Source organism: Rhipicephalus sanguineus, chromosome 8 (assembly GCF_013339695.2).
Source record: "Rhipicephalus sanguineus isolate Rsan-2018 chromosome 8, BIME_Rsan_1.4, whole genome shotgun sequence".
Taxonomy (NCBI): Eukaryota; Metazoa; Arthropoda; class Arachnida; order Ixodida; family Ixodidae; genus Rhipicephalus; species Rhipicephalus sanguineus.
In genome coordinates, this window is record NC_051183.1 from 144869961 (window position 1) to 144892387 (window position 22427).

A 22427-nucleotide genomic window follows, 5' to 3' on the forward strand; every position below is an offset into this window, starting at 1 on the left:
TTAACTGGTGCCCGTTTGTTCCAGATGTGATCAACTTGGTTAGTGCTACTATGCCGACAAGTGTGGCGCTGTCGCATGCATCAGTCCACGTGATGGTCAGGTCAGGCCTGTGAAAACATTTGAAATAACCGTGGCGCTCCCTCTTACCTGCACAGAAAGTGATCTACACATAAGCCTGTGGCATTAACGGGATGTGCGTAGATGTTGCGTAGACGAGCTCTCAGTGCGGCGTGACACAAGGAGCACAGCACGAAGGAGTCGACGTCTTCGTTCGGAAATTCGACGGCAAGCAAAGACACGTAAGTGGTGTCAATGGGCGAAAGTTGTTCTTCGAAGGCCGGACAAAAGCAAGCGTCACAACACTCATTCTGTCCTTTGGAAAGTTGCGTTCGTTGCCTCAGCCGCGACTGCCAGTCCGCCTCTTGTGCCTGCGATGCCTCCTCTTTGGCCTCTCGCTGGTTTTGACGGCGCCTCCGTCCGTCCTCTGCCTCTCGTAGGCGCACAGCCAAATCTTCGCGGCGGGCGCGACGTTTCGCCGCCTCAAGCTGCCGAATTTCGGGGTTCTGTCGACGTCGTCGCTTCGCCTCGGCCTCTCGCTGACGCACCACCTCGTCTTGACGCCTTGCACGCCGTTTGGCCGCTTCAAGCTGCCGAATTTCGGGGTCCTGTCGACGTCGCCGCTTCGCCTCGGCCTTTCGCTGACGCACCACCTCGTCTCCACGGTCTCCACGCTTCGCACGACTAGCACGACGTTTGTCCGCTTCCACCTGCGCAATTAAGCCCGAACCACACGTACGCTGGCCGAGCGCGCGCTGTACGTTGGCTGTACGCGCTCGGCGTCGCCGTCGCGCCTCTTTCTCGCGTTCCCGAAGAGCGGCGTCCTGGCGCCTGCGGCGTTGCAATGCGGCGTGCTTCGAACGCGCGATGGCCCGTTGTTCCTCGGTCTGTTTGCGTATGCGGACCAGCCTCGCTTCCTTGCGGTACTGGCGCTCTTCCGACGGTGTTCTCACGATACGCGGGTGCACCATGTCCACACGACGAAGCAAGTGCAGCGACCACAACAGCGCGACAACGTCAACTTCGGAGATTTTGTGATAATGCGGGTAGCGGGGACGCGGCCGTTGAGTAACGTAGTAACTAAAGCCCCTCAGTAGACGCGATGGAGGGGCTTTAGTAGTAACGAACTCTAGAGTCCAGATGGAGAGCTGGCAGAAAACAGGCGGTGACACCGGTGACAGCAGGGGCGCCGCCATGTGACAACCACGACCTACTATACTCCTGACCTGCCCAGCGCGCGTATGTTGGCTCTTCTTTCTGCCGCTAGGGGCCTTCCCGCCATGGCTTTGGCGCTACTAGTCACCCCAACCACGCAGCACCTCTGCGGTCGTCTGCTCCCATTCAGTCGAGATGTTGGCGCGGGCGTGCACTCTTAAAAAGGGAAAATTAGCCAAAAGGGCACTGATAGAGTAAAAGCAGCAATGACAGTGCACAGTGGTTCCCGGTGACGCGTGTGCGTAAGAAAGGCATGAAGGCCGCTTTTGGTAAAGGCGAGGCTTTTCCTAATTAGTTGTTTACCATGAACATGCAAGAATGTCGATACATACGCTATAAAATTATACGTACGTGTTGTACAACTAACGAGATGAATGCGTACATTTACTTTTGCTCAGTATTGTTTCTTCACTTTGTTCACCCACGGTTTCATTATATTTCATTCCCGTAATCGACAAAACGGAAAAAAAAATAGTGATCACCCAAGGTCCAAATATTTCACCAGTGTTGCGGCAGTTGATTCTTTTGTAAACCGACTATGAAATGGTGGCTAAGCTGCCATATAAACGTTCTCATCGTCAAAAAAGTAGCAGTATTTAAAAAGCATGCTCATACTTGATAAGTACCACGAAAAGCAATTTGAAACAGCGTGCACTCGTATAGTACACGCTGTTGTACACCTGTGTATCAACCGTAGAGTTTCTCACAATGATATCTAGAGGGAAATCTGCCACCACCGTCTTAAGATAGTTAACACGGGGCCCAGGGGCGTAGCTAGAAATTTTTTTCCGGGTAGGTTCAACCATACTTTATGTATGTTCGTGCGTGAGCTTGTATGTGTGCGTGTATATATACGCAAGCAAAATTGAAAAATTTCGGGAGGGGTTTGAACCCCCCCAACACGCCATGCACACGCAGCATCATGTGATGATGCGCCCTTGGCTACTTGAACATGTTTAACTTAGCGCAACGACGACGTGGACACAAGAGAAGAGGAGACAAACCACAGCGCTGACTCGCAACTGAATATTTATTAGAAGATATGAACGAAAAAAGGACACTTCAACCTTCACACCCATGTGACACACAAAACCAATGAAACGGCAGGTCAGCTGACATCTTGAACAATAAAGAGCCTCACGCAGACCACGTGTACTCTCCAACACCAGAAAAGTTAAGATACCATGCTATCCAAAAACCTAACCTCACTATCATGTAGGGCAAGAGAAGGCACACTAATGCTTGGCTACGCCCCTGACGGGGCCTAAGTGTGATGAGCAGATCACGTGGGAAGTCGAAAACAGCCAATCGAACATTGATTATTGTTTCATGACAGAAGGAAATTATGACAAACTGAGAGAAATGAGAATAGACGAGGAAGAGATGAACAGCTTGGGTAGCGATCATAACGCATAACATTACAAATGGGATATAAAACTGGAAATGAGAGCATAAAATCAAAGTTTGGCAGCTCGTATTTAAATAACAAACAAATAAATATAGCCGCAAGAGTCGAGGAAGAAGCAGACCAAATGCAAGGCAGAGACTGGGGATATAGCGAGCTGTTACATGTAATGACGAAAGAAATAAGGAAAGAGCAAGCCAAAATGGTGGAACAAGGAAATCCAGGAAGCGATCGAGAAGAGACATGAAGCATCACTGGAGCATAGACGGGCAAAAAAGGTGAAGTTGCCGTAGGACAAAGTCAACAAAATATCCACTGTACAGATACTGTTCGAAGCAAAAATTCAAGGTGAAATGAACGTTGGTGACAGAGACTCAAGACAGAAAGAAAGCTGCACCTAGAGCATTTTGGAGCGACATCAAAGTGCTAGGTAGGAAGTCTAATAAGGTGAACTTGTTGGCTAGTTTGGTGAACATTTTTGAATCAGGAAACAGCGCGGTAAAAATGAAGACGAAGCATAGGAACGAAGAACACACTACACGAAGTGCTGATGGTGAAAAAACGTATATAAATACATACGTAGGAGCACCTCGTCACAAACAGAATACAAACAAACCAAGAAAAAGTACAGAGAAACAAAAATGGTAATAGGGTGGTCATCATCACATGATGCTGCGTGTGCAGTGTAAGCAGATCACTCATGACAACTTAGCCAAGAGACATGAAATTTCTTTGTCAGATAATAAACTTGATGGTGTACTGACACATTTTTCTTCTAACATTGCAACATTATGCGCCTCGATAATTTCTCTCGTCATTTGATTGCAGCTCCTTGCTAACACGTCACATTTTTCGTATCTTGAGAAGGGCGTACCTATCTACAAAAGCAAGGAATTAGTATAGGGTGTTGTATAGCGCCAATACTTAGCGACATCTTCCTGGCTAGGTGTTGAGCACAAAGCTTCAAGCATCGCCAATTCCTGTTTCAAAAGTGTTCCATTTTGTTGACGATTTTCTTGTGTGTCTAGATTGTGACATAGGCTCTATTGAGAAATCCGCTTCTAGTGTAGTATATATTTTCAGATCTTGAGCAAAACCCCTCAATTTAACCTGCGAAATGCCAGTTGACAATTCAATTCGGTTTCTGGACCTACGCTTGAAATGGAGTTCTGAGGGCGTCTGTTGGTGTTCTGAAACAAGTAGCAAGAAACCCATCTCGTCACTTCAGAGTGCCCATTGAAAGTTGACAAAAAGAGGAATCGCCAAGTTGTGCATGTCTAATGCGCTCAAAATATCGAGCGTGCACTGTAAGTGTGATAGCGTTCAAGCCCAGGCGACTAGATTGACAGGAGCTGGTTACCCATATCACGTGCTGGCTTCTGTTGCACAAAAGATTTTGAAAGAAATGAACTTTTGTAAGTCCACTGAATGTGGATGTAACACTAACGTTAGGCAAGGGCAAGTTCACAGATCCACTGTATTACCATACTTACATAAACCTTAATGAAACGACTCCTACATCGGGCAGACCGGGCGCTGTATTAAAGGGGTCGTGAAAAGAAAATGAAGCTGCCCAGTTGTAATTTTGTCTGCTTCAACAAGGATTAGACATGCCGATTCCGAAATATTTCGGCACAATATACTGTCTGTAATTAATGACGCCCGTTTGAAATTGCAGTTTAATTGAGCTCCCAAATGACTGTGCGGAACTACCGGCCGCCTTAGGCACTAACTTCTCTTATCGTGGCGTCACGGTAAGGGAAGCTGTAAACACTGCGTTAGCTTTGATTTGCTCTAAAATATTAAATTTATAGAAACCTAGAAAAAAAAGCAAATAACAGAGCGACTTCTGCGCTCTGAGTTATATACTGTGCACACTGCACATACAGCAAGTGATCTGCTTGCTTCCGCTTTCAAGTACATCAGGGCTCCGTCGCATGTGTATTCTTGCCTTCACTCGCTTGGTGCAGCGTCCCAGTTTCTTCTTTCTGGTTGCGTTAAGTTGTGTTTTACAGCGTCTTTTGGGTGACCTAGTCCTCGCTATGCCAACTGTGCGCGTCTTAAAATCTTAAAGGCGTTATGGTGACGACTTTACTGCGTATGATGCTACAGTATGATGCTACGAACCTTGGCCAACTATGGCTCAGCAAACATCGCTGCGTCGCCATGTTTTGTCGACGACAGATACTTTTCATTGGCTGACTTAAAGTGACATCAGCTGTATAGTTGAGGGGACCGGGAATCGTAATTGTGCTTTTACAGCTATTAAATGAACCCGGACGATGAAACGAGTCGTGGTATAATATAGAATGGATGGCCAGGATTCCGAATGTACATGTAGTTGACAATTTTCGGAAAACATTTTACGACCCCTTTAATGAACGAGCCAGGGAGCATGAACTAAATTTAATGAAGGACGGCGTGGCACATTTGCCTATGCATTGCGAAACCTGCAAGTGTCAACCACGTTTTAAAGAGATCAAGATTATAGGCAGAAGCAAGTATCAAACTGCACGAGGGTTGATGGAAGCCTATTACATAAGAAAGAAAGGAGAAAGGTGTATCAGTGATACGTCGGTGACGCTGTATGGATCGGAAAAGAGATTGTTTGATAGCTGGATAGCCTAAGGTTGTGTTGAGACTGCGCATGTCTGTATGTTGTATATTTATTTCTGGCTTTGAGCTCCGTCTAATTCAGTTGGAAGTGCCGCCCGTCCTGTTGTTTTGTGTTTTTGCTTTGTGTATGTGCTCTTTCGCGGCTAAAATATGTCACTAAGCAAGTACCAACTAGGCCAACAAGGAGTCTTGTTAAAACTTAATGAAAACTAGTAGATAATGAAGCCAAGGAAGTTATAGGGGACGTTAATTGTACTGTATTCACTATATTATGGAACAGCATTGGGTACAGCAGATATCGACTCAGAAGTGTGAAATGATATTTATTTTGAAAAGAATTCTGTAATGTTCATTTGGACTGGCGCCCTTAAAGTGCAATAAGAGGCAGCTGTTCAGGGAGCATACGTTTTTGTGCACTGCTTCTGGCACAGCTAGTATGTCCAGACCGTAGCCAGAAATTCATTTTCGGGAGGGGGGAGGGTGTCAACCATACTTTATGTATGTCCGAGCATGCATTTGTATGTGTGCATGTATATATATATATATATGCCAGCCAAATTGAAAATTTAGGGGGGGGGGGGTTCCACCACACTTTATGTACGTTCGTGCGTGTGCTTGTATGTATGCATGTATATATACGCAAGCCAAATTAAAAATTTAGGGGTTCAACCCCCCACCTTGGCTACGCCCCTGGTCCAGACACTGAAAGATTTTGAGCTTGTCTTATAGAAACAACTGCTTCTGTTTGGTCGAACTCATACAAAAGTGGGCACACGGTGTACAAACTGCGCTGTTGTTGCCCGAAACAAAGATGGCCGGACAATATCAATGAGACGAAAAAAAACAAAGGAACTGACGTAGCGCGTTTTCGTCTCCCGTACGGGAGATGCAGCTCTGCACACGCAATGCTGCACCGACGCTGATGGATGGGCGATTTGGGGACGGCGCGCATCGGCTACGCCAGTGCTGCAGAGCGCAAAACTTCGTTCCATTTATTTTAAAAATGAGCCCGGACTCACCGATCAAGTTCGTTCAACTGAAATATTTACTATTCTGAAATTCGTTTAATCGAAAGATTTTTGCATAGAATGCACAGGAAAACCGCCGGGGATTTTCTAAAAGTTCGTTACTCTGAAATATTTGTTAAACCGACGTTCGTACAAGTGAGAGTTCACTGTAGTAACAATTGTAATAGAGATGTGAACATGTGTGAATATAGGTGTAAACACATAGATGTGTCGCATCTATATCACAATTGTTACAAAACACTTAAAACAGTACAATTAATGTCCCGTATACTTTCCTTGGCTTCATTATCTGCTGGTTTTCATTAAGGTTGTGTCAAACAAAGATGCGAGCCCTCAATAATTACCTTCCTTCTTTCGTACTTACAAAAAGTGTCACATAATTTGAAGTGGATTGGCCAGCGGGTTAATGTCAGAGTTGCTTTGAGTGCGCCAAATAAGCCGTCCAAGCTGTGTGACCGCGTCAATAACCCTCCCAAGGAAGGTCTCGCATGTAGCAAGCAAGACAAGTCGCCATTCATGTCTTGTGTTGGGAACGTCGTCTACCGCATCACCCTTGTCATGCAAAAACAGCTACATAGGCCAGACTGGCCAATGTTTAAATGACAGGCTTCCTGAGCACAACTACAACGTAACCAGAGTCGTTAGTGCTCATCTAGGCGTACATTGCAAGCAGTGTGGCTGTCGTCCTGAATTTGAAAAATGTGGCGTGCTAGCAAAGAGCTGTAATCAAAGGACGAGAGAAATTATTGAGGCGCATATATTGCAATGTTAAAAGAAAAATGTGCCAGTACGCCATCAATTTTATTATCTGACAAAGAAATTTCATCTCTCGGCTAAGCTGTCACGATGAATCCGCTTACGCCACGCACACGGAGCATCATGTCATGATGACCATCCCATTACCATGTTTTGTTTCTGTGTACTATTGCTTGGTTTGTTTGTACTTTGTTTATGATGAGGTGCTCCTACGTAAGTATTTATACAAGTTTTTCACCAGAATAAATTTCAATTGATAGACAGTGCTTCGTGTAATGTGTTGTTTGTTCCTATGCTTCGTCTTCGTTTTTATTGTGCTGTTTGCCGATTAAAAAATAGGTAGGAAGTCTGTCACAATGCAACAATATATTGTCGATAACGGAGGAAATCAATGAGAAGGGTATGAAGCACTGCATTACATCCGGAAGGTAACAGCTAATTCGCTTAAAAAGATCGTCCAGGGGATTTCCCTGGTAAGTATGAATGAGAGCACAACTGAAGAAAAGCTAGTGCTTGAGAATTTCAACTGGAAGAAGGCTCAAGGAAAATCTTCAATGCGCACTGCCCCGGGTTTAGATGGGGTTCCCGTCAGCCTCATTAACAAACTCGGACATAACACTAAAGATGCACTGTTGAAAGCCGTGGAACAATGCTTACAGGACAGGCAAATACCGGACAGTCGGAGAAAAAGTAGAATCAACTTCATCTATAAAGGCAAGGGAGAAAAGGATAACATTCGCTCGTATAGACCACTAACCATTAATCGGTACTATACAGGTTGGCGATGCAGGCAGCAAAATTAAAAATAGAATCGTGTGCAGAACATTATATTTTGGGAGAACTCCAGAATGGATTTCAAATCGGCAGGCAATTAGGTGATAGCCTTATTTGTTGTTACTCAGTACACAGAAATATCTAAAATAGAAAAAAAGCCTCTAACGTGGCTTTTCTAGACATCACTGGGGCGTATGACAATGTTAATCAGGAAATTTTTTGGGATATATTGAAAGAAGTAGGCATAGGCGAGGACTGCATACAGCTTTTGAGGGAGATATACTGAGAAAATACAGTTTGCATAGAATGGGAAGGAATGAGTAGCAAAGAGAATGTTGAGATTAGCAAGGGGCTGAGACGGATGTTTTTTGTCCCCGCTGTTATTCATGCTGTACATGGTGAATATGGAAAAAGCGCTAGAAGGTAGCAACATTGGTTTTAATCTGCCACACAATCAGGGCAGCGTGATGATTGAGCAGAAGCTTCCAGGTTTATTTTAGGTTTATTTTACAAAGCATGACAGTACAATGCCAGGCTTTGTTTGTCAAGCCACATACCGCAAGGACTAAGAAATGACGGTTGGTGTTTGTACAGGCCCAACTGCACTGACAGCACCGCATAAAAACCAGCATGTGTTGTTAGCACAGTGACATCAGTGGTCTCTTCTCTCCCACTGGTAATGCCGAGTCTACCATCAGCTACCTGTGAAAAAGTTTAGTGCTGCAAACCATCAGCTACCTGTGAAAAAGTTTAGTGCTGCAAACTTTTCTTCAACTGTGCAAAAGATACATCAGTGGTCTCTTCTCCCCCACTGGCCATGCCGAGTCTACCATCAGCTACCTGTGGCAAAGTTTAGTGCTGCAAGCTTTTGTGCAACTGTGCAAAAGATATAGTAGAACCATAGAGGTAGCTAAATAGCACGTTGAGAAGCAACCAAGCAAAACATAAGAAGCTCTCAGGTACTACCAGATGCAAGACTGCTGAATTCACCATGGAATGACTTTTTGAGTCACAAAACTGAATTTACACACACTTTGAGATGAGCTTGTTCAGTTCTGCACTATGGTTGCAGAAAGCAACAGTAACAAAATGTGTGTCGTAGGCATTTCATGCATCCATTCCTGATGGCACAGCCTGAAGAAAGTGGGAAGCAGATGCAGCATTAGCATTTTTATGATTACCAATAAGCTAGGCAACACATGCACTGCCGTGCAGAGAATGAAGCAACAGGCAGCAACGAAAGTCAGGCACACATTTGTTTCGTAGAACACACCAACAAACATACAGGTTGCTGTACTGCTGTGCTATACCGAGTTCCCTTCTATCTGCGGCCGCTTCCACATAAGGAAGGTGGGCACCATGTTAATCAGAGGCTGACAGAGCATAAGGAGTTGTTAACCGGAGGCTCGCCATCTAATCTTTCTTTACGTTGTCAAGAGTGTTGTAAATGCACACCAACATTAGATGAATGTGCACCGTCACGCAGACAGAAGAGAAGAAACGCACCTAATGGTTCAGACCTGGCATAGTGATAGCGGAATCACATGCGCGAACCAGCCTTCGATTAATTTACACAGAAATAAAATGCCTGAGCAGTTATCCCTTGTGTAGACCTCCACGTGTGCATGATTAAAAGGGTCATGAACCACCCCTCGGGCTTGGTTAGAAAACATATCTTGCGGATAGCAGATACTGGTATGAACATTTCAGCTGAATCTTGCCGTTGTGTCTGGAAAGGAGAGCTTACAAGCACAACGCGAAGTTGCCATTTTCTCTGGCGCCCCTTTTTCTTACAGAGTTCCGTCCTCACTCACTTTGGAGCTGCCGGCACCTGCTGTTTGATGTTGAACAGCGGGTAGCATGCTATTAGCCAACGGCTGGCATAAATGAATAGCGGCATTTCATAAGATGCACTTCTTGCTACCTGCTGGCGCTGTGCTCCATAGTCCAACATCACACAGAGAGCCATGCTTGCACCATGAATCGCATGCAGGAATCACAACGGGAGAGAGCGATTGTGTTTCATCATGCACACTCAAGGAGATGACACACACATATATAACTTCCCTCGTGCCAACCTTCCCTATGTAGCTGCCAGCGTGCTCGTCGAGACGAGATAAAGCGTCTAAAGCGCGCAAGAAACTCCTGTAAGTCCGCTCGTTCTTGACGAATTTGAGAAATTTTCACGACAATCAATTCGTGAGGCAATAAACTGCAGTACTGAGGTCATTCGATGACAACTTAGAGAAGTGGTTCATGAGCCCTCTCAACAGGTAGCACAAACATACATGCGCATGTGCATATAAGAATTGGAGTCTACCTTCTATTCCACAGCAGTGCGACCGTTCAGCCGACAGTCGGGGTTTGTGCAGTCTTCTCTACTCTTCTATCCGTGTTTGCATGCCTAACATTCTTGCACAATGAATCTTTACTGACTAGCTGAACGTTGTGTTACTCTCATCCATAAAGCCTTCAACACAGCAACCAAGATGTCTATTTCAACAGGGCAAAGCTCACTGCCTTGAAAAGCTTGAAGGTGATGCTCTCAAAGGTGCCTTGAGAATGGTAAAAACATATTCTACCAACAGTTCACGACATCAATTTAGGCAGCCAACGGTTGGTGGCTTCCAGGAATAATGTGGTTCAAGGAATCTTGATGCAACAATCTTTCATCTTGTTTTTTCTGTTGCAATAAGTAGCTAACGACCCACTCATCACAGCTGGAAACCTTGTTTGCTCGAGCACGCGATGGTTAGTTATTCGAAGACGTATTAATAGCGCCCAGTTGCAGTTTCGGTTTCAGGGAGTGCTGAGAGAGGCAGGACCCGGTGAAGTTTTCATGTAAACATACGTGACTACGCAAGTACACAAAACTGCATGGTCCGCCACAGTGGATCAGTGGTTACTGTGCTCAGCTGCTGACCCAAATGTCGCGGCTTCGATCCCGGCTGCGGTCGTCACATTTTGGTGGAGGCGAAATGGTAGAGGCCCATGTACTGTGCAATGTCAGTGCACGTTAAAGAATGCCAGATGGTAGAAATTTCCTGAGCCCTCCACTACGGCGTCCCTCATAATCATATCGTGGTTTCGGGACGTAAAACCCCAGCTATTATTATAACAAAAACGCGTACACATCAGCATCGTACTGACAAGTCTTTTAAATGCAGGTCCCCTGGGAACTGTTATAATCCCCTCTTGGATGTTGTAAATATGTGTGAAACCCCCCAAAAATGCACTGCAGAGCCTTTGTACTCCCGTGCAAGTCCATAAAGGAGCTGAACCCTCTCTCCGTTGAAAAGCTCTGCTAGGAGAGAATGCTGGCAAGGAGCATGGCAGCCAACAGAAACTCATGATGCGGGTAGTTGTTTACATTCCAAACAATTTGGTGTCGATGTAGTGAGGTGGTGCATTTCACGTGCAGTTGCGCGACACATGCTTCCAAACTCATTTTAAATATGCTCTAGGCTTTGTTAGCCTTTGAAATTTGTGTAGATGATGCATGTCATCATCATCATCATCTGCCTGTCTACACCCACTGCAGGGCAAAGGCCTCTCCCATGTTCCGCCAATCAACCCGGTCCTGTGCTTTCTGCTGCCACGTTATACCTACTACAAACTTCTTAATCTCATCGACACACCTAATTTTCTATCTCCCCCTCACGTGTTTGCCATCATTTGGAATCCAGCCAGTTACCCTTAATGACCACCGGTTATCCTGCCGACGTGCTACGTGCCCGGCCCATATCCATTTCTTCTTCTTGATTTCAACTATGATGCATATGTGTGTCTGCACAAATCTAACCCCCTCCTTCAAAATTTTGTGTCAGTACTATATTGAGAAGCTATCACGTCTGCTGCGAGAACGGACAATGCCTTGTTTCGCAGAAGCTGCGACTCCTGAGATTTGAGAGAGTACGCGAAGTACAATATCATTGGTGAATTAACAGCTGGCACAGCTCGAAAGGTAATGAGCCGATTAACAAACGATATCTGCACTGTTCCGGGTTTGTTAGCGATATGATCAACTCAGCTGACAAGCGTGAGCTGTCGAAAGCACCTGTTCACATGATGGTCAGGTCAGACCTGTGAAAACATTTGAAACAATCGTGGCGCTCCCTCTTACCTGCATAGGATGTGAGCTTCACATAAGCCTGTGGTATTAGCGGGATGTGCGTAGATGTTGCTCCCAAGAAGCGCAGGAGTTGCACCCGCTCTAACTGCGGCGTGACACAAGGAGCACAGCACGAAGGAGTCGACGTCTTCGTTCGGAAATTCGACGGCAAGCAAAGACACGTAAGCGGTGTCAATGGGCGAAAGTTCTTCTTCGAAGGCCGGACAAAAGCAAACGTCACAACACTCATTCTGTCCTTTGGAAAGTTGCGTTCGTTGCCTCAGCCGCGACTGCCAGTCCGCCTCTTGTGCCTGCGATGCCTCCTCTTCACAGTGTACACCGCCCATGGCCTCTCGCTGGTTTTGACGGCGCCTCCGTCTGTCCTCTGCCTCTCGTAGGCGCACAGCCAAATCTTCACGGCGGGCGCGACGTCTCGCCGCTTCAAGCTGCCGAATTTCTGGGTTCTGACTGCGCCTCCATCTCGCCTGAGCCTCTCGTAGGCGCACTTGTAAGTCCCTACGCCGTTCACGATGTTTCGCCGCTTCGAGCTGCCGAATTTCGGGGTCCGCTCGGAGTCTCCGTCTTGCCTCTTTCTCGCGTTCCCGAAGAGCGGCGTCTTCGCGCCTGCGGCGTTGCGCTGCGGCGTTCATAGAACGCACGATGGCACGTTGTTCCTCGGTCAGGTTACGTATGCGGGCCCGCCTCATTTCCTTGCGTCTAAGCTGGAACTCGCGCTCCTCCGACGGTGTTCTCACGACACGCCGCCGCCCCATGTCCACACGACGCAGAAAGTGCAGCGACCACAATAGGGCGACGAGTTCTGCAGTTTCGGAGATTTTGTGATACCGCGGGCGTGGTGGGCGAGGCCCGTCAGCATAGTGTAAATCGTAATAGTGACGGCGCCCGTCATAATAGCAAGGCGACTATAGTGACGGGCCCCGTCACTGTAAAGCAGAGACTACGGTGACGGGGCCCGTCAGCGTAGTGACACGGCCGCTACATAAAACAAACCTGCTTTTTTTTATGTAGCGGTCGTGATAGTGATATCGCAAAAGTGACGGGACCCGTCAGCGCAGTAAAATCGCAGAAATGAGAGGCGCCGTCAGCGCCTTTACAATCTCTCTAAACGTTGGATTTGGATTTGGATTTATGGCCTCACCCTTTCGATGGATGGATGGAAGTATTCGGCTGTGCCTTTTAGATCGGGCGGCGGCTCACGCCACCTAGCCATAAAGTTAAGTACTATCACTATGTATTGAAGGATTACATTTCACTCGTGCCTTGATGGTAGCCACCAATTAGTTAGCCTCCTCCTCAGGGGCGTAGCCAGAAATTTTTTTTCGGGGGAGGGGTTGAGCCATACTTTATGTATATTCGTGCGTGTGTTTGTATGTGCGCGTGTATATGCAGGCAAGCAAAACTGAAAAATTTCGGGGGGGGGGGGGGGGGTTGAACCCCCAACCCCCCCCCCCCCCCTGGCTACGCCCCTGCTCCTCCTGGTTATTTCTACTCGTTTAAAGTCTATTTTGCCTTCACTGTCACTAAACCCGAATGCTTTGAAAAATTCCGCGCCATTATCTTGGACTGTAGGGTGAAGCCCTTTACAGAACATTGTCAAATGTTCAGCTGTTTTCTCCTCCTCTCCACACGCACTACATAACGTGTCTGCGCCTTCGTATTTGGCTCGGTACGTCTTGGTCTGCAATACTCCCGTCCTGGCCTCAAACAGCAGAGAACTACCCCGAGAATTATCGTAGATCTTTTCTTTTGCAATTTCCTGCTTAAAAGTTCGGTAGGTCTGCAGTGATGATTTCGTAAGCATCCCTATTTTCCACATGTCCCTCTCTGTTTCCTTCACCTTCTTCTTAACCGATGTTTTCTTTTGGCTTGGTAATCTGCTGTTGTCTAAATACTTGCTTGACAATTTTCGAGTTCGCTTCCTCCATTTAGTATCAACATTCTTCATGTACAAGTAGCTAAAACTTTCCAAGCCCAACGCTCCTCTCCCATTTTTCTCAATCGCTCCTCAAATTCTATCTTGCTGCTAGCTTCCTTGCCCTCGAACGATGTCCATACCATGTCACCCTTTACCCCGATTTGAGGTATTCCCGTGTGCTCCCAAAGCAAGCCTATCAATGCCACGTTGTTTAATTTCCAATCTTGCTTGAACCTCTGATCTCATGCACAAGACCGCACTGCCGAACGTCAAACCTGGGACCATTACCCTTTTCCAAATCCCTCTCACACGTCATACCTATTGTAGTTCCACAGTGCCCTATTTTTGATTACAGCTGCATTCCTGTTGCCCTTAGTCATTACGTATCTTTCATGCTTCCTTAGGTACTCAGCCCCGTTGTTTATCCATACGCCCAGATATTTGTACTTATCCACTATCTCCAGCGTGACTTCCTGTATCTTATGCTCATTGCCTTCATTATCATTAAGAATCATGATTGCCGATTTTTCCCTACTGATCTCCCTCATTACCGCAGATGTCATTACCGCCGATTTTTCCCTACAGATCTCCCTCATTACCGCAGATGTCTATCAATCCCTGCAGATCTTCCTTGTTGTCGGCCATTAATACTATATCATCTGCATACATCAATGCCGGTAATGACTGTTCAACGTGTTTCCCTTGCTTGGCAAAAGAGAGGCTGAAGCCGAGTCTACTCCCCTCAAATTTAGCTTCTAATCGTTGTAGATACAGCATAAATAACAGAGGTGACAAGGGACAAGCCCGCGTTGTATCTCTATAGGTTCGGATACCTGTTTTTCCCATTTTATAACTACCTTGTTACTTTTATAGATGTCCTTTAAAAGATTAGTTATTCCATCTTCCACATCTAGTGTGTCCGGTATTCCCCACAAGTCTTCTTGAATCACACTATCGTAAGCTCCCTTGATATCTAGAAATGCCAGCCACAGGGGCCTGTGTTATTTTTCCACTATTTCACTACACTGCGTCAATGAGAACAGATTATCCTCCAACCTTCTTTGTTTACGGAACCCATTTTGTGGTTCCCCCAGCACCCCCTCATTCTCCGCCCATGTCTGTAGTCTTTCCTTTACGATCTACATCACCAGCCTGTAAACTACTGATGTCACTGTTATAGGACGGTAGTTGTTTATATCAGCTTTGTCCCCCTTTCCTTTATAGATCATGCTCATCCGGCTTAGTTTCCAACCATGGGGGGCTTCACCATTTATTATTCCTTTGCTCGCTGCTTCTCTTGATGTTTGCTTGAGTTAGGACCTAATTTCTTTATTAGCATAATTTGGATGCCGTCAGGGCCTGTTGATGTGCTATGAGGAACCCTCGTCTCTGCCCTTTCCCACTCTCGTTGTCCCAGTGGAGCCACTGGGCTAATTGGTCTATCCTCATCCGTTAGGGTGCATGCAGCCGGTGACTGCAGCGCCGCGGCGAATCACGGTGCGAACTAATACGAGTCCCTGTGCGCGGCCTGCAGGGACTAAAATGCGCGAACGTCCCTACCCGTTTTAGTCCCCATGAATATTCCCTGCGAATGTGATGATACGTGAGCAACGTGGGTGTTGGTTGTCAGTGTTGGATCACCAACATCCCGCATCAATGTGATCATCCATAAGTGCTGGCCGCTTTGTGTGTGTTGTGCGGCGGTTTGTGTGATTGCAATAATCCCTGCAAATGTGATGATACGCGAGTGTTAGCTGTTTCGTGCAAGCGGTAGTGTTGAATGACCAACATCCCGCATCGATGTGATCATGCACGCGTGCTGGCTGTTTTGTGCAGGCGTTAGTTCTCAATGAGATGGTGGTCACTGACGCGCTGTACTGGTGACAGAGCTAACACCGCTGTCACACGGGCACTTGCTGCTATGTGGTCACTTTTAAAGGAGTACTGACATGATTTTGAGACATCGCAAAAGGGACATTTTCCGTTTCCTTGGTATGCAGTGTCAACGCTGTCCACACACCGGTGTCGGAGAACACGTATAAAATATTTTAATTTGACTTTGAAGTTTTCGTCGCTGAGCATCTACAAGCCAGCCCCACTGCAATGGACATTATCCTGACGAGCCAAGACAGTTCCCCCGAGTTTGCGAGTTCTGTGTCCTGCATGCAGCCTAAATGTAGCCCCACTGCAATGGACATTATCCTGACGAGCCAAGAGAGTTCCCCCGAGTTTGCGAGTTCTGTGTCCTGCATGCAGCCTAAATCTTAGAAATCACTGTCAGTGTCACTGGACGACAGTTGACTCATCGTTGTTTATGTGCACCACGAGCAGATGATGGATTTGCCACTAGTTCGTCGCGAGTTTCTGTATCCCGCGACGTCATACTGACATGAAACATCACTGAGAAGCCGCCCCCTTGATATCGAAACTGAAAGTGTCTTTTTAAGGTAGCGGTAATTAAAATATATACGATGCATTCCCAGGCACCACAATACTCGTTTTAGGTTTCTCGACACCAGTATTTTTATTTAGAGCTACAATCCAAAAATTTTTAAAATTCGTGTCAGTACTCCTTTAAGTGCGATCAGGCAGGGGCGTAGCCAGAAATTTCTTTCGGGGGGGGTTCAACCATACTTTATGCATGTTCGTGCGTGCGTTTGTATGTGTGCGTGCCTATATACGCAAGCAAAACTGAAAAATTTCGGGGGGGGTTTGAACCACCCCAACCCCCCCCTTGGCTACGCCCCTGCGATCAGGCCCGATTGCGGTCTGGTCACAATTTGACTGACGGCTGCACGGTATTCGATCCGCATTAGTTTAGACCGTGCAGCAGCGATTAATACCGGTGTCACACGAACACTTTTGATCGCTGTGAGGGCCGATCTGGATCGTACTTCTTGATCACGGTCAACAAATTTGTCGCTGCCACACAGTACAGCATAATCCGGATCGAGTTTGGCGAATACGTCAGCCAGATCGCAATGCGCAGGTCGCGATCGTCTTGATCCCGATTGGGCCTGATCGCAATTAATGTGACCGTGTAGCAGCAGCTGATCTGTATCAGCCCTGATCGCGATCAAAAGTGCCCGTGTGACACTGGTATGAATGTCGCGTTGTTTCCACTAGTCGCACGGTTAGTCCAAGTAACATAGAGGAAAAAACAATTGTGACTGCGATATCCCTTCTAGTCGATGATTATACGCGAATGATGATATCAACTCAAACCATTCAGTTTTGTGCGCCTTATGGCCTCTACCTCTTTTGTTCCTGTTGCTGGTTGCGTCAGTACATGACAATGCAGCAAAAGCAGTCTACTACATATACAAAGTTATTGTATCAAAATTATGCAGAAAAGGTGCATCATACTAGGCAACTCACTAGAATAATTGGACGTCTGCAAACTTGCACATGTACACGTTTGCTTTTGCAAAATTGGCAGGGTTCTGTTTGGTGTCGCAGAAGTCCGTGGTATCCCCGCGTCACTGGGGCGCACGTAACCCACGAGCCGCTTCGCCCTTCTCAGTCTGGCAACAGACTTCTGCGACACTAAACAGAACCTTGATGCAAAATTAAGTATCACAAGGGAAATTCAAGGACTTTTCGTTCTTGAAGGAGTGCAATGTCGTTTTGCGTATAGGAAGTTGGAGATTTTCCTGTACATTTTTTTTTTAGCGAAAGGACACGACGTTTAGTTCACTGTCAGATGGGCACGTGTGTGCATGCTTAGCAATCAGTAAACGTTCCAAGTTTTCAGTGTATGTTGGTGCAGTGTTTGAAATATTAAATAGTCCCAAGCTACATTTCTCTGCTCCTTTCTATTATAAACAACCTCATTTGTTAACATAGTCACTATGATAAAGCTCTCGTAACATTGAACAAAATTCCTTAAAACTTTCCATACTAGGCATCTGGCCCCCACAATGTTTTACAAATAATCAATTACTGTTAAAACTCGATCTTGCAAAACTAGATTTTACGAAGTTCCAAATCTAACGAACCAATTTCCATTCCCCAGCATGATGATGATAATGACGTCTGCTGCCTCTTCCTTCAGAAGCGGGAGATCAACGGGCTAAGCCAGATCAGGCGAAAGAAAAAGAAAGGAAGGAGGGAAGGTTAAGTTTAGAAGAAATTTTTAAAAGTGGAAGGAAAAAGGGGAAAAGAGAGAAATATGAGTCCTTTCGAATGCACCCTCGGTGCATCACAACTGTCGTTACCGCCGCGGCGTTTGTGTTTGCTTGACCTGTCTTTTTCACCAGTGCTCGAGCTGCCACTTCTGCACCTACACAGCTTGCCAGCTGGGCGGTTCGCTGTTCCACAAAATTCGAGAGCCCCTGACAGCGCGCTGTTGTCGTGTTTGTCATGCCAGGCGCGTTTTGCTGTTAGGTGTCGGGAGTCCTGAGCACGAGGTACCACTGGGTGCAGGCCAGTACACTCTAGCACGATGTGCCGGAGTGTCTCTTCTGCATCCTGGCACAAGGGGCATGTTTTGTCCAGCTTGACAGTGAACCTGGCTCGCAGCGACCACATCCTAAACACACCACTTGGAGCTTCGCACAGCAGTCCACTGCCTCTGGAGTTGTCCTAAAACACCTCCTTGGCAATATCGCTCTTTGCCTCTCGATACAATGCTAGGGCCCTCTTCATATGGCCTGACTCCCTCCATCTCTCGGTCTCCACCCCTCTAACCGACTCCTGCACCTTTTTCCTTATGTAGCACTGGAGGGGGGCCGTCAGCCAGATTGCTTCCACCCTGTACCACTCCGACAGCCAACAGGTTCGGGCGACCCATTTCATCCGTGCCAACAAGAGGTGTACGTACTTGTACACCTCCCGGGCCCAACGGCCATCTGTCAGGCTGCTGAGGCACCTCTCGTACGCCAGTCTGGGTGACTGCCTCCCTAATCTTTGACCACCCAAGGTCGCCCTGCACTGCCTCATTTGGAATGAAGCTGTGCACCGCCAGGGCTGTCCGACCTGCTTCGAGTGCCTGCCGAGAAACCTCGAGTGCCTGCCGGGAAAGTCGGAGCTGGGACCGCAACACCCTTCCACAGCTACCTCTATCTCCTCTGTATACCCTCCTCAAGGTAGCTCAAATTGAACCCCAGTCCAGACTCTTGACAGATTCCTCTCCATTCCGGCCACATACAGCATAAAGAGCAGCGGTGACATTGGCCAGTCCTGCCCAAGTCCCTCAGATACCTTAATTCGTCGAGTGGTCAAGTTGCCCCTCGAAACCACTGCCTCAGTGTCCGCATAAGCACTGCAGCAGGTTGCGCCACTCCTCTCTGACACATCAAGCGCCTGCAATATCTGTCGCAGTGTGGCCTGCTCAATGCTGTCGTAAGCCTGAGATATGTCGAGGAAGGCAAACAGGAGGGGGCACTCTTCCTCTACTGCAATTTCCGTCACCTGGGTGACAATATCTTCCAGGCAACGGCCGATGTACCCATAGGGTTCAATGTTGACCTCTTCCCGATTTAACAAACTAATTTGGCCACCAAACCCAATTTAAAGAAGTTTTAAAGAGTAAAAAAGCGGTGATTTCCTTCTAATTTTGACTATGATGAATTTTTCTTCGAGCTTGCGCTCTAACGCTATCACATTTACGAGGCTGCATGCCGCACCCATACACACAAGAACAACGAATGTGGCAGTCCGTAATGCTGTTACGTGCCAGAGGCGGCGGCGGTTGCTTTCGTTATTTCATGGTTTATGTGACAGACAGCGCTGATCATCTCCTGGTATCTTTCTCGCTCGGTCTGCTTGCACAATCACTGCATTAATTCTCTGCATTATCGCATATCGGTAGCCTGTCATAGCTTCACGTGACCGTCTACCTGGCCTGCGCATGTAACTTATAATTATGGTCCACTAGTGGCCTGGCACTGTGGTCTATCCTCTTCCGCAATGAAGCATGTTTTACACAGCTTTCTAGCAAAAAAACATCATTGAGAGAAAAAGATGGAGCTGGCCAGGTCATGTCATGAGAAGGACAGATAACTGAAAGTCTGATAAAGTGTCAGAAAAGATACCAAGAAATGGGAAGCGGGGTCGAGGATGGCAGAGGGTTAGCTTAAGCGATGAAATTAAGAAGTTGGAAGGCATGAAATGTAACAGGCTCGTGTAGGACAGGGTGGGTTGGAGATCATTGCGTGAGGGTTTCGTCTTGCAGTGCACATACGATATTATGACAATGACCATTTTACAATATGAAAACTTTCTTTATTTAGGTTAGCATTATAGACTGCTTCTCTTCAGTGCAAATTTCAACAAGAAATATTTCAGAAAACTTAAAGTTACAACCAGTATCATAGTAAATATACATGTGTTATTTCAAAAGAATGCCAGAAAATCCCAATATTCTATTAAGTCATTGTGCGTAATCTTTTCTGCTTGTTAAATGCTTCAGCTACTTTAGCCAAGCATGAGCTAACCCAAACTTTTTGTTGTCTTATTTTGAAATTTGCATGATTTAGATACTTCACAAGTTATATTAAAATTTGTGATAAAAATAATGTTTGCTGCCAGTTTGGTTCGTAGATCCTAAACACTGTTAAATCTCATCACATGTAACCCTCATCCGTGTGATGATCTAGTTTAACATGACCGGAGGAAAGCTGTTGAGAATGGGTCAGTAGTACAACTAATATATAGGCAGTAGCATTGTCATGCGAGTTCAGCTGAAAAAAATAAAGGAAATATGCACTCTCACAAGCCTGCAGTAGTCTAGTGCCTTGTGAGGTGAGGTTCGTTACGCCTCTGCGGTGCAACCGTCACTTGTGAGCGCAGGCCAACGTCCCAGTGCAGAAGGAAGTGCAAGCAGTAGGCAGCCACAGCTCGCTAGATGTTGCAGTCGGCTGCTCTGGGGTCTCAAGCACGCTCGATGTCCCAGAGACAACCGGCGGCGGGTCGTTGCAAGACGGCAGCAGGACTCCCACATTTTGTGCTAGGTCACGCCACAGCCCGAGTAGCTTGGTGGCTTGAAAACAGGAGCCTGGCCTTTTGAACCTCTCACTTAAATGTGGGTTTGCAGTGGGCTTTCTGGCCTAGTCTTGCTGGCATTCCATCCAGCTCTTTTCTACGTAACGCCCCCCCCCTCCTTTTTTTTGCATCCTCTGTGCGAGACTCCAAATCTACCTTCGTTTTCGTTCTCTTCTAGAGGGATGCTGCGCTGTCGTCTACTCCACTCGCATTTTTGCAGGCATTTCGTCACAGCAATAATGGAGCATTCTGCGACAAAACATGATAATTCATGCTACTGTTGTGTCATAAATCAACACACAAAAAACTGGTCGCATCCAAATGTTCAACCACATTGGTCTCCACGCAATGAGAAGTCCAATATCCTGAATGGAAATCTACCCAGTCATTCACTTTGTTGTGAGATGTGCAGCAAGGGATAAAGGGCTCTGGCAAAAGGTACCTTTTTCAAACATATTCGTGCTTTTCCACTTGTTAACAACGGTGATAGCGAAGCTGAATGTAGTGAAGTTGTTCGACAGCGATTTCGTAGCGTTTTCCTTTTTATATCGCATGACATCTCAGCTAGCTGTAAGTGGGCAATATGCCACAATATGCACATAAATACAAGCAGAGAAAATGCAGCTTCGTTGGGTGTTGAACGTTAACATCACGTTGTGTCTACAATTGATTTATTACTGGGTGCAGATGTCTCTGTCATGATGTGCGCGGTAGTTCACACACAACCTCACAGTCCCGTACATGTTAATTCGATTACTGCAGTGTTATCTGAATTAACATATGTACGCCAAGTTTGGCGAGTTGGTTAAATTGGCTTATGCTCATTATGACAAAGTGCGAACAGGGAGCATAACATACTAAAGGCACATAGATATATCCATAAGAAGAATAAATGCACAAGTGAGCGCAGATGCAAGAATATAACTGGAGTGGCAAGGTACCCAACGAAGTGAGTGTTAACAGTACCTGATTGTTAGAGTACTCAGACAGACAGATAGGCAGACAGACAAAGAACTTTATTGGTGGTCCTGAGGGACTCCAATGACCCCCTTTTCAGTACTGATGCAAAATTTTGAAGGTGAGATAACCTGCAAGATAAATTTGTGTCAACACGCACACACACCTCATTTACAAATATGGCCTAGAACATACTTAAAATCAATTTTAATCTCATGATATTGACATCATGACATCAGCTGGTTTGTGTTGGCTGCTATGCTCCTTGTGCACGCTTTCTTGTAGAGTTGTTAACACGGTGCTCATGTGTACGTGATGCCACACACTGCCAGTGCATCCCTGTTTTGTGTGCTAACATGGCCAGCTTCATTTATGAACCCCTCTGGATCCCACCTCCCTCAGTGCTCTCTGAAATCGAAACTGCGATTGGGCACTATGAAAACGTCTTCAAACAATTAACCGTCACGCACTCGGGTAAATAAGGTTTGCAGCCAAGATAACTGGATCGTTATGTCACTCATTGCAACAGAAAAAATGAGATGTCAAAGTTTTGTGTCAGTACTCCCTTAACATTATTTACTAACTCAA

The 22427-nt window shown here is 46.3% G+C and overlaps 1 protein-coding gene and 1 long non-coding RNA gene across 6 annotated transcripts in view; one reads left to right on the plus strand and one right to left on the minus strand.

The window, feature by feature from the left end:
• The window catches only part of LOC119402377 (arginine and glutamate-rich protein 1-B), a 115380-nt gene that overhangs the window by 47406 nt on the left and 45547 nt on the right, over positions 1-22427 (minus strand). For 2 of the 4 annotated variants that reach the window (XR_005185777.2, XM_037669509.2), the window contains exon 1: positions 148-1108. The exons of 1 other annotated variant lie outside the window; for it this stretch is intronic. Coding sequence is in view for 2 of the 3 variants with exons in the window: in XM_037669509.2 (XP_037525437.1) it covers positions 148-1028 (881 nt within the window). In the remaining variant the exon portion in view is untranslated. Of the gene's footprint in view, positions 1-147; positions 1109-11974; positions 12839-22427 lie in introns of those variants that run through there. One more of the 4 variants, XM_037669512.2, reaches the window with a different exon arrangement.
• Positions 13146-22427, plus strand: part of LOC119402378 (uncharacterized) — a 31777-nt gene continuing 22495 nt past the window's right edge. For both annotated transcript variants that reach the window (XR_007417242.1, XR_005185778.2), the window contains exons 1-2: positions 13146-13196; positions 21061-21320. This is a non-coding gene — a long non-coding RNA (uncharacterized LOC119402378). The remainder of the gene's footprint in view (positions 13197-21060; positions 21321-22427) is intronic.